This window comes from Mya arenaria, chromosome 6, assembly GCF_026914265.1.
Source record: "Mya arenaria isolate MELC-2E11 chromosome 6, ASM2691426v1".
NCBI lineage: Eukaryota > Metazoa > Mollusca > Bivalvia > Myida > Myidae > Mya > Mya arenaria.
In genome coordinates this window covers 57,302,521-57,318,051 of record NC_069127.1, presented here as the reverse complement: position 1 = coordinate 57,318,051, position 15,531 = coordinate 57,302,521, and the positions used below count along the sequence as shown (strand labels likewise).

Sequence of the window (15,531 nt, the reverse complement as noted above, 5' to 3'; positions counted from 1 at the left end):
AAAAATAAAATGGTTTGGTTAAGGTTACATCCCATTCAAAAACATGTAAGATAGGTAGGGTTTGTTTCTTTTCTTTTTTATAAGGCTTTATATAAGAATGTAATTGTCATCATTTGAGAATGGTATCAAAGTTATCTTAATGAACCAAATCAATTAAATGTGTTTTATGCAGCAAATGACAGTTATAAGCACGTGTTTAAACGTGTGCTGTTAATGAAAATCTCCAAGTTTACAAGATGTGCGTGATGAGTGTCTGTACTCGATTTTTTTATTAAATGAAATAATTAATCGATTACTAGTACATTGAAGGTTACTAAGCACCGAACGTGACAATATACGCACCTTTTCGGTGTTTTCACAGTTTGCAAAATTCTTAATTGGCATTAAATGGCTTCCCCTATCTGTACTTATGATCAGGGTACATCTTCTTTTATTACATTTATTCCCAATTAAATCGATAAGTGACATGGGTATATGCACTAATTGGCATGTCGTACCACATTAGCGAGTGTCATAAACCGAGTGACGTAGAAGACGGAAATCACGGGCCAGTGCGTGGATATTATGCAGACGATCGCATCTTCGATTTTTTATTTCAAAAATGAAAATCCACGAATTTAAGTACCCACGAAATTGTTTTTTTTTCGGCAAACCACGAAATTTCATGCCCACGAACATTAATGATTTCACCATATAACTGCTAAACTTAAATAAATTGTTAACTATGTGGTACTTCAGTTAGTAAGTTTCAATGGTTTGTACACATCGATGCCAAGTTTATGTCAGTTTTCGACAATTTTCTTCTTTTTTTCGCTATTTTATCATATGGAGTACAGCCCCTTTAAAGGTTTTAAACTACAAATTAAAAATAACACCTTACCAACTGACTATGAAAATGGTAGTCTCAGCGCCTTTTTCCAAGGTAGGGTCAGGCATGTTAAAAACATTCATATTTTTCCATCTGTTTCATGCTAAAAAACGAATGCCCTTCTGTCTACTTAGGGCGTTAGTTTCATCTGGCAGGATATGGATTTTTTGTATTACAGATTTTCTTACCAATCCTAATGTCAAGTATATATTTTATACAGCTGTAAAGAAAATTAATACATATAACCTTGTTTAAATGAACATTATCATTATATCAGTTACTAATAAATATGATAATTATCCATGTTACCACCATCCTCTATGTCTAGACCTTCTTGTTTATTTCCATGAGATATTTTTCCTTAAAGCTGCGCTCTCACAGATTGAACGTTTTGACAACTCTTAAATTTTTTGTCTTGGAATGAGCTTTATTTTGCCTAAATGTCTGAAAACCGCTGATATAAGACTGATGATAAAAGATCAGATCCCAGTTCTTAATATTTACCCACTAAAATTGATGATTTACAGCTCTAAGAAAAATGAAAATTTTGGCAGTTTTTCAGAAAAATGAGATCTGTTTTATTGACACGTGTTATTCTATTACTGATTTGAAAACACTGATGCCAAATTCAGCTGATTTTAAGACAAAAAATAAAAAAAGATGTGAAATCGTTCAATCTGTGAAAGTGTAGCTTTAAAACAGTAATACAATAATTCTGCATCTGTGACACTGGGAGTAAAAATTGAAAGATAAGCAAATCTGTCCATGAAGAAGGCTCATCTATCTAAGGCCAAACAAAAATTAGTTTGGCTAGGGTTACATCCCATTCAAAAACTGGTAGGGTAGGTAGGCTTTTTTTTTCTTTCTTTTTATAAGAACGTAATTATCATTATTGGATAATAATGTTAAAGTTATCTTCTGTATGAAGCTTTAAAGGTTTAAAACTACAAATTAAAACACATTCGTAAAAAACACCTTACCAACTGACTATAAAAAGAGTAGGGTCTACTTCTAAGGTAGGGTCGGGTAACCCGAACCAAATGAATATTTTTTTAGGCCTAAGTATAAGTATACAGGTGTTTTCAAGAAGGTCAAGGGCTTGAAAATAAATGAAACCGCAAACAAGAGCAACAAGATATCTATATGTAATATGATGTTTTATTAGACGCCCATAGGCTGCAGTATATAAGTTATCAAATACGAGACATTTGAAAAAAATATTAAAAAAACATTTTGCTGAACAAGCATGAAAGTTTGAAATAAAATATATTCTTAAAAAGGGAAATAAAATATATATAATGAAAAGGAAATGAAAAAGATAGTAGTTTGTTTTGATCCCAGGACGTCCGGATTGCTCGTCAAGGTCTGTACCACTTGATCATCATGACATTGATATGTAACAGGTGTTATGAAACACTATCTGTAAACATAATTCATTATAAGGCCTTACAAAAATCACTTCTGGTTTGGGTTACTCGGCCCTACCTCAATATGAGCTGACCCTACTGTTTTTTTAGTGTGACAGTTAAAAAAATGAAAATTGTCAACATTCAAATGTTTGTTTCACTGGTTAAGTGAAGATCCTTTTGAACAGTTATCTTTTTTGTTTGGAATTGTACTATCTTAAATTAGCAATTTGATATATCGTAACCTTCTCATTCCAGTAATGATGTATTATGTTGCTGGTGTCAGAACGCGGAGAGGAATCACTGCCCAAGTTACCATTGATTGCCAACTTTCCTGTTCGAACATTTACAGTCTTATTTTGACAATTTAGTTGGGACGTGGGGAGAAATCACTGCCTAAGTTTCCATTGATGGGCGACATTGTGCCCTGACTCTCATGCTTGCACGTATTAAGTCTTATTTGACAATTTAGTATATCGTAACCTTCTCATATCAGGATCTATGTATTCCGCTGGTGTCGGGACGCGGGGAGAAATCACTGCCACAGTTACCATTGATGGGGAACATTGCATGCATGCTGACGTTCCTTTTTGCCTGCATACAGTCACCTGCACGAGGGCTTCTTAATGATATCTGGGTATATATTGTAGTCCAACAATTTAGATATAAACTTCTTGATTGTAAAATAAACGGCTGTTCATCATAAAGTAACAAATAGGTTTATTTGCAGAATGTTTTAAAGGCTGATTTTAGTTAATATGTTTCTTGATAAAACTGACGACCCTTGGTGTCAGCAGCTTCATTGTCAGCAGAATCTACTTCAATATCAAGAAGCCCTTCCTGATAATCTTATGAAACTTGGTAGACATGTTATGTTAGAAACGGCAATGATAAATGTGTGTAGCAAGACTCATTACTCTCATCAAAATGTTTGTAGAGTTATTTGTTAGGCTCGACTAAGAAAGTTGATAAGTTTTGGCATCCACTTATAGTACTTTGTTGGATATTAACATGTATAATGCAATTACTATATTTTAGTTTGCCTGTTGTTGTTTTTTGAAGAAAAAAGTTAAGGTAGTGTCATAGTCTTGATGTTGTTGATGGGCAAACTTTAACCTGAGTCATAACTCAAAAAACGGTTCAAAATATTCAAATGAAACTTGGTGCCCATGTTGCCAGAGGTAATATGCACACATGTACCAAGCCCTATAACTCTGACTTATTTTCCCTTGTTCAATGGAAATACCAACAAGAGATGAAGGTTGGCATTTGGTCTGTGGCACTTGCTCTGTAGCACTTGCTCTGTTGCATTTGCTCTGCGGCTTTTGCTCTGGACACTGTTGTTAATGATATAAGATAGTCTTTTAGCTATGTAAAACACATGTTTCTCTGTATTTCAGTGCTGCGGGGCTAGCCTTATTCTGCTATGCTTACAAAGAGATAAACGGCTCCTGAATAACATACGACAGGACAACCAAATCGTACCAACAATGTTTATGAGCCTCTGTGTTCTCTTATTATCCAGCGTCATTCATAGTGACATGTGGTCGACAGGCGGAGTTTCATTTCTTCGAGGATTCTTGGAAGTTATTACAATTTTTGCCACTCTTCCAACATATTACATCCTTTGGGGTCTATTGTGGGAGGGTAAATTATTACTCTCCGAGCAAGTGGTTGTGTTCCTTGTTCCAGTACACACAATTTATCTGTTATTTGGTAGTTCATATACCAGTCAGGCACTCGCTCTCGTTGGTTTATATTCCGGAATTTGGATGATGGTAACGAAACTTCCTCTAAGAGCTTACCAACCAGACGATAGGTGATGAAACTTGACCTACTGCTTGGCTTAGACAATAGTCAAGATGTATACTCCAGAAGTCTTTCAAAATGTATGATTAAACATGGTTTCAGTGTGTAATTCAGATGAAATCTGAGGTTGGCCACTACTCTCATTTTCAGCTCATCTGTTTTTTTGAACACTTAAAGATGAGATTCTCGCAAGATTATCATTACATTGATGACTTCAGTTGTGTTAATTTCATCCATGGCCATGACTTGGAAACTGTTAAGAGATATTCACATGATGGAAGCTTCATCGTCAGGGAAAGACAACTCCATTACCATTAATCATGGATCAAAATATTCACAGGAAACCTGGTACATTGACAATACTCGTACAAAATCATGTTTAACACATAACAATACAAGTGTGACCAAAGAGTGTATTGAGTTATGTCCCTTGTTCCATGGAGCATAAGGGTACTGACTCCAGCTTGTGGTTATTATGTTGAACAGTGTACATGGTTTTAATTACTTGCATATTAGCGCAATTAGATTTAGTGTCATATAGAATATGTGAGCAAGAGCTAACAAAGATATGTGTACTTGTGTCTCTTCATCTGCGGAGCAAAATGGCAGTGTTGTTCTTGAGATATTTGTGACATTGTGCTTGGTTAAATTTACTTGTGAATTAATGCTGAATTGTTATATGAAATTTGTGAGCAAAAGCTAAGTTATGTGGACTTGTGTCTCTTGATCTGCGGAGTAAAACAGCATTGTGGTATAGGGTACTTAACATGTTTGTAACATTGTGCTTCATTTGAATAACAATCGGATTAGTGCTATACACATGTAGTATCAAATGATATATGTCATGGAAAGCGACCAAAGTTATGTGGACATGTGACTTTTGATCCGCAGAGCAAAGCAGCATTGGAGTATAAAGTGCTTTACATATATGTGACATTGTGCTTAATTTAAATAACTTGTGAATTAGTGCTTTTAGTGTCAAATGAAACATTTGAATGAAAACTATGAAACTAATGCGGAGTTGTGTCCCTTCCTCCACTAAGCAATTAACCATTCAGAACTCCTCGGCCATTTTCCATCGAAAATAACCTCAGATGTATATCGATACATCAATTGAAGTACTTTGAATTTTTTAAATAATATAATTAATAAATTATAGTGTTTTTACTTGTATTATGTGTATCTAAGTTTAAATTGATTGTCAGTGAAGCGTATTATTGCATAAATAATTAAGATTCCCAGGAGTGATGTCATTAAATTGTTAAATTCTGGATTGAGATTACTAAGCGATCTTCTTGCAGCGTAGTTAAATGTTAAGAGTTCTGAGATTGTTAACCGGCCATATACATCTGAAATGGTTTTCAATGGAAAATGTACAAGGAGTTCCGAATGAGCAATCCACTCGTGAAGTTTGTGTTGAAGCAATTAAAAAGTTAAAGTTCAAACTATTTATATATATTTTAGTTGCTCAGTTCTTAAGGTATTCATAACCTTTGGTTTCTTTCAATTATTAGTGCCAATGTCTCCAATGAAAATTGTGTGAACCAAACATCATTTGAACATCATCAAGCAAAAATGGGCGTTATAGTTAAATGAATATGACATAAGCAAATTATATGACATCATAGTTTTGTTACTAAAAATAGAACTGTGAATCCTTTTGTGTTGTATGTAAGAAAGATCATGGGGTACATTTTAGGTAATTCACATATTTGTTTGGTTTGAAACATTCATGATATGATACCCAAAACTGAGGATTAGAAATTTAGAAAATATAAAAATCTCTATCACCCATTTCTGCCAGTTCTGATCCATTTTTTTAAACCCCTTTTGGTGCTTTTGATAAAACGATGTATGTTAGGTATTTATATAAATGACTTGGGCCGATTGTTCAGAACTTTGTGAAGGATGACAATGTTGTTAACATCAACTTTGTTAACTTTAAAATCATTACTGCTATGGAAGTTTCATGGATACACGAGTGATCTGCAGTAATTCTAACAAGATTTGAGGCAAATTTTTCACTTCTTTTATGCAGCTTTATGAGTGCATCATAAAATATTTCACAGTTAACAACGATGTAGTTAAGAACGCTGTTAACTTTCTTAAAGTTCGGAACAATCGGCTCTTTGTTAATTGATTAGCATCTTAGTGCTTTAGTGTCAAATAAATGTTTGATTATTGTGTGTGTAAAACATAACTGGCTGTATTGACTAGATAATATATATATATATATATCATCATTTTACCATATTATGGTAAAATGATGATATATACCGGTATATATATATTGAGGTTAAATCCAGGTTTTGAAAAGAAAAGGGATGCTGCAGAAGAGGGACAGGGTACTACTGCTGAAGTAGAAAAAGGCCCATTGTATCGGGCTGTAAAGAACTTGAACATTATGAATTTGCAGAATATGTCATGAATAAAATAAAACCTGACACAAACACGTAAAGTTTATTAACTTAAACATTTCGGCATAACTATTCATCAGAATATTTATGGAATTGTGAAGAATGCAGAAATGTTCTCGTTGGTCTCTTTGATGTGAATCGCTCATGTTTTGTTAAATGCACTTCTTTTTTATATGGGTCTTATTTCAATATGATTGTGGTCACTGCGTCACCTAGACTAATGGTGTTCCGTCATTCATGTTGGAGCCATATATATATATATAAATTATAGGAATTGTGAGGAGTCATCATATGATACACAATTTCATTCAACAGGTTTTTAAAATTTGTCAGGAAGCGAATTTATGGTTGAAATGAATAAAATTGCGTATAAACTGATGATGAGTCCCTATCACATTCCATTTTCTGACAATAAATAACATAAAATACCTTCTTGTTTTGCCTGCGCTGATAATTAACCGAATACCACAAACTGACAAAGCTGTGCTATTTTATGCGCTACATGCATTGCAGAAAAATAGTACCCAGAAGAATTTAAAGCTGCACTCTCACAGATATACCATTTTTACAACTTTTTTATTTTTTGTCTTGGAAAGAGCAAATTTTTTCGTAAATATCTGCAAATCAATGATATAAGATTGCTGACAAAAAAATCAGAGCATGGATTTCATATTTCTGTTTGAAAATTAATGTTTTATGGCTTGAACCGTTAACAACAGTTTAGAAAAAAATGCATAAAACATCATATTTTTAAATTAAATATAAAAAGCTGCAATCTAATTTTTTGTCAACAGTCTTATATAACTGGTTTCCATGGAAATTCGCAAAAATTGGCTTGTTCCAAGACCAAAAATAAGTTCAATCTGCGAGAGTGCAGCTTTAAAACAAAATATCAAATTCCCTTTATAAGTAGAAAGAAGGCTGAGATGATATCCAGTAAGAAATTACAACATAAACATACTTATATTGAAATTTGCTTTCTTTTATATGGTGACATCACACACTGTTGATGATGTCATATTTTGCAATATGTTCATGACATCATTGCCTGTTTAAGATTTTAAGAATTTAAATTGTTTTTCATGAAATCAAGAGGAAATATCACATTTTCCTCCTCAGATTAGAATGAAAAATTTACTACTTAATTGTGGGGCCCTCTTGCGTTGAGTGAAACATAATTGTCAAAATGGCAGTTCCTTGTATGTGCGTCCGTCTTTCCGGACTGAAGGCTGTATCTTGACCATGCATTATAGGATTACAAAAATTACAAAAAAAACTTGTCATGAAGGTTCACCATGATGATGTGGTGTGTCACCCACAAGACACAGGTCTGTACAGCAAAGATCAAGTTCACAGTTAAACAGCATAGCTTGAAATGATCCTTTGGAAGGCTGTATCTTGACCATGCATCATAGGATTTTCAAAAAACTTGCCATGAAGACTCGCAATGATAAGGTGGCGTGTCGCGCACTGTGAAGACCCGGGTCTGTACCTCAAAGGTCAAGGTCAAGTGATAGGTCAAAGGTTGATCTGATATTTGTCCACGCTGTTTCGTTACCATGTATTATATGATTTTCAAAAGATTTGCCATCAATGTTCACTATGATGAGGCAGCGTGTCGCTACAATACCCAGAGTCTGTTCCTTAAAGGTCAAGTTAAAAGTTCAAAGGTTGTACTGATTTTTGTCCAGCCTGTATCCTGACCATGCATGATAGGATTTTCATAAAACTTGCCATGAAGGTTCACCATGCTGAGGCGTGATGTTATTCTGTGTTGCAATTGCATGGAAAAGTATTATGTCTGTCAAAGGCTTTCATCAGGCTCGACATGTCACCATTTTGCATCTAGTTCAAATAAATTTTCATCTTGAAAGCAAAATCAGAAATAAACGTATGACTTGCTGGAATGTTACAGATTAATCAATATGTTTTTCTAATTAAATTGTTTACAAACATGCAGAGTGATGTTGTTATATTACACATGTGTAATATAGAAAAATATTTGTTAGTTATATTTAACTAGAAACAAGGTGTTATAATAATATGATAATATATATGTATATATCGTGTATTTTGTTTATTCATAAAAAATATCATGTCTGGTTGATACAGCCACTTATGAATGTGTTTTTGAACTAGTCGAGTGAATAATGTTTATTATTGGATAGCAATATGTTTAACATGTAGATTAATATATATTAAATATTAGTGTTTTTTTTTTATTTACACCGCAGTATATTGGCTGTATGTACCTATTATTTTGTGCATCAATGAGAAATGTTTTGCAGATATAAAATTATTTTTATTCGTTTTTCATTTGATCATTTCGTGCTTACAAGTCATATATCCATTTTTGCCAGTAACCATGACATAGACACAGCCATTTTGATTTTGACCGGCTTTTATAATTTGAATAATGAGAAATTTTGTTTTTTTGACAGCTGCCACTAAGATGACTTTGGAGACACTCCATATAGAAGGATTTTATTTTTTACGAGGAATACTTTTTGGGTTGTATTAAATCTAGTCATAAAAGGCTGTGAAAGGCATGATATAAATATGTTAAAAAGGAAACAAGATATTTATCATTTTAGCAGTTTTACTGTATCAAATATTTTGTATGTAATGATATCTTGCGGTTAGCTGTCTATCAATCTGCTTGGTAGAATTGTTTAGTGTCCATTTAGGCCGGAGCAACATATATTTTTTTGTTATTTCTTGTCCCAGGTTTTATATATAAATTGGGCAACTTTTGTAGGTTTATTTGAAAAACTTCAGTTTGGCGCTGTTTTTCATACTTTTCCAAAACATCTTTTCGAGGGCAAATATATTTTCAAATATTAGGCCCATTGTTCAGAACTTTTTTGAAGTTCACAACATGATTGGCAACATTGTTGTTAAATTTTAAACATGAAATGGTTGATGTTTTAGTTATATATCTATATAAAATGAATACAGTTGTCTTAAATCTTGATATAAATACTGCAGATCACAAGTGTATCCATTAAACTTCCAGAGCAGTAAATATTTTAAAGTTAACAATGATGTTAACAAGGTTGTTAACTTTAACACAGTTCTGAGCAATCAACCAAATGGGTAGCTGTGGTCCCCACAAATTGTTATTTCCTTTGTAAGATTTTCCACATTTATTATTCAGAAAAGGAAAAAAGTGCTATAACATGCTTTCTTGTGAAGCCATGTAAAATAATTGTTTTTATGTATCAGATAAAACAAAGACATTTTATTACATAAGTCTATGACCATTCTCATTTATCAGAGGTTTGATAATGATATATCTAACCTTTGATTCAATCCCTGCAAAATTGAGTGCAAAACTATATTTATATATTTTCATATATCATCGTCAACCAATCAAAACCCTCATTACATTAAGCATACTTAATTATTGAGCACTAAACAATATGCTGTTTTGCCGCTAATTTCGTAGGCGTAGCATCATCACTCTGGTGTACGAGAATGGTCTATGACACAATGTTGTTGTTTTCTATCGCATCTTAATTTTAAAATAAATGGGAAAATATTCTTGTTAATTTTTATTTCGCTTGCTCGCTCCAAGTATTCTTCCCTAAATTTCAACAAACAAATCATTAAATTTGTGTGGCCCGAGGTGCTACTGATGGACTGGAAGGGATGATAACTTAAAAGATAAATCTCTTTGGCCTAAGTGTTTATACACTCAAGTATATTGCCAAAAAAGTAATGTTAGCAGATATGAGAATTAATGAGTGTTTAAAAACTCATTAGTTTCTTAAATGTCAGATACAGTTACCAATTATGTAACACAAGCATAATAATGTATTATTTCATCCAAATATTGCCAAAAGACGTAAAAAGCTTTTGAAATAATATGCTGATAAGCCGTTATTGCAGTTGATGAATCAATTTAAAGTGTGCAACGTGTCAGTGTTGGGTTTCTATATTTCGAGGAATGGAATTGTATTATTATTTTGAATTTTTGTGAATATTTGAAACTTGAAATTTTTGAACGTTTGAACCCGACATTCTATTTTAAATTGAATATTAAGTTAATGTGTTATGTTAATATGCAAAGAATGGTATTAATTGCATCCCTGTTCGTTGATATATCTTGTGTCATATTGTCATCCTATTAAGTGGAATTGTATGTTTCAAAGCTTTTTTTTTTAATAATGAATATGCAATTTCAGAAGATGCTGTTTTTAAACAATTTGAACCTGAATATGAAAATGAAATTTTGAAGTTCTGAATGGTGATCATTATAGTTCTTACGAATGTTTTTAATGATGCAAATTTCTTTGATTTATTTTTATAATCATTATTAATAGTCCTTGTGTTCAGAACTTAAAGTTAACACATTTGTTAACAACAGAGTTGTTAACTTTTGATTTTGAAGATTTTTTTTATGATAATGATATATTAAAAAAACAAAAAGCTCATCCAAAACAGTTATATACATGTTATATTTGTTAGAAGTAATGCAGATTACAATTGTGTTTATGAAACTTATGGAATGGTAAAGATTTCAAAGTTAACAACGATGACGTTAACAATGATTTAACTTCAACAAAGTTCAGAACCATCAACCAAGTGTCTATATAAGGTTTTGTTCCATTGGCTTGAACTCACGCAGACTGGTGAAAATCACATTGAGCATTGAGGAGTTCAAGCCAAGCAGAATTTGCTTCCCTTCTGTGTAAAGAATTGGTCCATCGAGTTTGAGCCAATGAGGAAATCGAGCCAAGCCAGTTTGAGCCAACAACGAAATCGAGCCAAGCCAGTTTGAGCCAACAAGGAAATCGAGCCAAGTTAGTTTGAGTCAACAAGGAAATCGAGCCAAGTTAGTTCAAGCCAATGGGGTTTGACTGTACCATCATGCATTTGAGTTGGTGTTGTACTGCAAATCACGAGAGTTTTAAAAGTTAACAACATTGATGTTAAAGGCCTAGTTTAAGCCTTCTATAAGTGACCCCCCCCCCCCCAAACTGTGTACAGTACACAATCTCTGTTTATTGATCTTAATCTACTTGCCTTAATCCCTCTTATCAGATCTCCGATCTGAGTATACTGCTGTGCAGTTTTGTGAGTTTTGTTATAGAAAGGGACCCTAAATGGCCCTGAGCCAATAAATGAATACACAGGAAATTGGCGCCTACTGTGACACCAGGGCAATTAGCAGGAAATGCACAGCAGGGGATTGTTATACATTCCTTCAGCAGGGCCTTTAACACCATTACTAACTTTGACAAAGTACTGATAATATTGACCCATAGTGCACTGTCTTACAAGCCGTATGTGTATGTGTGTGGTGGCCTTTTTTATTTTAACAACTTTTAGATACTGTTAAATGTCTTTTTTAAATGTTTCTCCATTACTATCTTTGCAAGCATACATAAATCTTATTTCTTTTTACGTTAACCTGTATTAATAAAAGCAATTAAATTGATAATGGTTGATTTCTTTTGACTATTAACTGATTGTGTAATGTTGTTTTCACTATTAAATGGTGGTTTGACTGATACTTAAGGTCGCTAAGCCTAGTATCTGGAAGTTGGTACCAATGGTATGCTTGCGCATGGACTTAACTTAAGATTTTATCAATCGTTACATTTTAATTATATTCTCAAAGTATTTGTAAAGTCAATTAAGATGCATTAATGCAAAATAGAAATTAACATGATAATCGATGCTGGAGATCTTTATAACATTTAGCTATTTTTATGTGCTTTTATGCTGAGCGGAGGGAAATTTAATTGAAGTATGAAATGTATTCAACATTTAATAACATAATATATAAGCTTTCGTATGAAGTAATTTAGTTTTGAAAGAAGATGGCTCTGAATTTGGTATCTGATTATATGATGTATGACTTTATATACCTTTTTAAAATCGTACGTTATGTTACAATTTATTACTTATGTCTCCATTTCTGACATTTACTATTGTCAACAAATTGAAAAATATGAAAAAAGGAATTGTGTTTGTATCATAAATAAGTTACATTTGGTATCAAATTTATACATTTGCAGATGTTAAAAGGAACGGTAAACTACAATATCATGTTTTAATTATGATGATTTCCGTTTCTGCCTTACTTTTTAAGCTCGTCTGAACATTGAAGAAAAAGGTTAAAGGAGTATGAGGGCATTGAAGTCAATGTCCATTGTGTGCAAAAAGGTGAAAAAAACGCTTATCTTCGGTAATAATTTAAAAATAAAACAGGTAACTAGGTACAATTGTTTCAAAAGACAGTATGCAAATGTGTAAAAAGGCCCACAACTTTGGCTTTAGTCTATGTTAAATTATGCCAGTTTAGTTGAACCCTTCACTCCAGCCCCTATCCCCCATCCCCTCACTCTTGCCACTATCCCCTATCCCCTAACTCAAGCCACTACCCCCTATCCCCTCACTCAAGCCATTATCCCCTATTCCCTCACTCAAGCCACTACCCCATATCCCCTCACTCAAGCCACTATCCCCTCACTCAAGCCGCTCTCCCCTATCCCCTCACTCAAGCCACTACCCCATATCCCCTCACTCAAGCCACTACCCCATATTCCCTCACTCGAGCCACTATCCCCTATCCCCTCACTTCAGCCACTATCCCATAGCCCCTCACTTCAGCCACTATCCCCTCACTCAAGCCACTATTCCCCATTCCCTCACTCCAGCCACTATCCCCTTTACCCTCACTCAAGCCACTATCCCCTAACCCCTCACTTCAGCCACTATCCCCTTACCCCCCGCACTCCAGCCACTGTCCCCCATCCCCTCACTCAAGCCACTACCCCCTATCCCCTCACTCAAGCCACTATCCCATAGCCCCTCACTCAAGCCACTACCCCCTATCCCCTCCCTCAAGCCACTATCCCCTATCCCCTCACTCAAGCCACTACCCCATATCCCCTCACTCAAGCCACTACCCCATATCCCCTCACTCAAGCCACTATCCCCTATCCCCTCACTCCAGCCACTATCCCATAACCCTCACTCAAGCCACTACCCCCTATCCCCTCACTTAAGCCACTATCCCCTATCCCCTCACTCAAGCCATTATCCCCTATCCCCTCACTCCAGCAACTGTCCCATAGCCCCTCACTCAAGCCACTATCCCCCATCCCCTCACTCTTGCCACTACCCCCTATCCCCTCACTCAAGCCACTACCCCCTATCCCCTCACTCAAGCCACTATCCCCTATCCCCTCACTCAAGCCACTACCCCATATCCCCTCACTCAAGCCACTATCCCCTATCCCCTCACTCCAGCCACTATCCCATAGCCCCTCACTCAAGCCACTACCCCCTATCCCCTCACTCAAGCCACTTCCCCCTATCCCCTCACTCAAGCCACTATCCCATATCCCCTCACTCAAGCCACTTCCCCCTATCCCCTCACTCAAGCCACTATCCCCTATCCCCTCACTCAAGCCACTACCCCATACCCCCTCACTCAAGCCACTATCCCCTATCCCCTCACTCAAGCCACTATCCCCTATCCCCTCACTCAAGCCACTATCCCCTATCCCCTCACTCAAGCCACTATCCCATATCCCCTAACTCAAGCCACTACCCCCTTTCCCCTCACTCAAGCCACTACCCCCTATCCCCTCACTCAAGCCACTACCCCCTATCCCCTCACTCAAGCCACTATCCCCTATCCCCTCACTCAAGCCACTCTCTCCTATCCCCTTACTACTACCACTACCCCCTATCCCCTCACTACTGCCACTATCCCCTATACTCTCACTCAAGCCATTATCCCCTATCCCCTCACTCAAGCCACTATCCCCTCACCCCATCCACTCTCCCCAACCCCCTCACTCAAGCCACTTTCCCCCAACCCCCTCACTCAGGCCACTATAACCTACCCCTTCACTTCAGCCACTATCCCATAACCCCTCACTTCAGCCACTACCCCCTATCCCCTCACTCAAGCCACTACCCCATATCCCCTCACTCAAGCCACTATCCCCTATCCCATCACTCAAGCCACTATCCCCTATCCCCTCACTCAAGCCACTATCCCCTATCCCCTCACTCAAGCCACTATCCCCTATCCCCTCACTCAAGCCAGTCTCCCCTACCCCTTCACTCAAGCCACTACCCCCTATTCCCTCACTCAAGCCACTACCCCATATCCCCTCACTCAAGCCACTATCCCCTCACTCAAGCCACTCTCCCCTATCCCCTCACTCAAGCCACTACCCCATATCCCCTCACTCAAGCCACTACCCCATATTCCCTCACTCAAGCCACTATCCCCTATCCCCTCACTTCAGCCACTATCCCATAGCCCCTCACTTCAGCCACTATCCCCTCACTCAAGCCACTATTCCCCATTCCCTCACTCCAGCCACTATCCCCTTTACCCTCACTCAAGCCACTATCCCCTAACCCCTCACTTCAGCCACTATCCCCTTACCCCCCGCACTCCAGCCACTTCCCATACCCCTATCTTCAACTACTATCCCCTATCCCCTCACTCCAGCCACTGTCCCCCATCCCCTTACTTCAACCACTATCCTCTTACCCCCACACTCCAGCCACTTCCCCTACCCCTATCTTCAGCTACTTTCCCCTCACTCCAGCCACTGTCCCCCATCCCCTCACTCAAGCCACTATCCCGTATCCCCTCACTTGAGCCACTATCCCCTCTCTCCAGCAACTATCCCCATCCCCTCTCCCATTTCAGGGTGAGGAACCACGTGACCTCATAGGGGTTTTCACATGGGTCAGCACGGGTCAAAACCGATGTAACCAAGTTGAAGTTTTGGCGAAGGATTGCATCATAAAAATACATGCAAATCTCAAATATTTCACACCTGTAGAAGCAGAACATAATATAGTCTTTTATACGCTAAGAAATATTTCCATATCTTTTCGGTCAAAAAGTTATTTAGAAAATAACGTCACTTACTTGTTTGTTTACATTGGTTTTGACCCGTGGTGACCCATTCGAGAACCCCTTTAAAAGTCCATGATTCTTGACCCTGCATTTGCGATATTCTCATCAGTAATGGTCCTGAGCGTAAAA

General features: G+C 36.6%; 2 protein-coding genes across 3 annotated transcripts in view; both read left to right on the top strand.

Moving 5' to 3' along the window:
* Positions 1–10,043, top strand: part of LOC128238855 (uncharacterized) — a 45,874-nt gene extending 35,831 nt beyond the window's left edge. For both annotated transcript variants that reach the window (XM_052955141.1, XM_052955140.1), the window contains exons 20-21: positions 2,771–2,911; positions 3,675–10,043. In XM_052955141.1, coding sequence (XP_052811101.1) covers positions 2,771–2,911; positions 3,675–4,097 — 564 coding nt within the window. In that variant the 3' untranslated portion in view covers positions 4,098–10,043. The remainder of the gene's footprint in view (positions 1–2,770; positions 2,912–3,674) is intronic.
* Positions 10,044–12,635: 2,592 nt separating this feature from the next.
* On the top strand, positions 12,636–14,790 carry LOC128237933 (coagulation factor V-like). Its single transcript, XM_052953510.1, has 2 exons — positions 12,636–12,696; positions 13,223–14,790. The coding sequence occupies exons 1-2, from the start codon at positions 12,636–12,638 to the stop codon at positions 14,788–14,790; spliced, it is 1,629 nt and encodes a 542-aa protein (XP_052809470.1).
* The last annotated feature ends 741 nt before the right edge of the window (positions 14,791–15,531 follow it).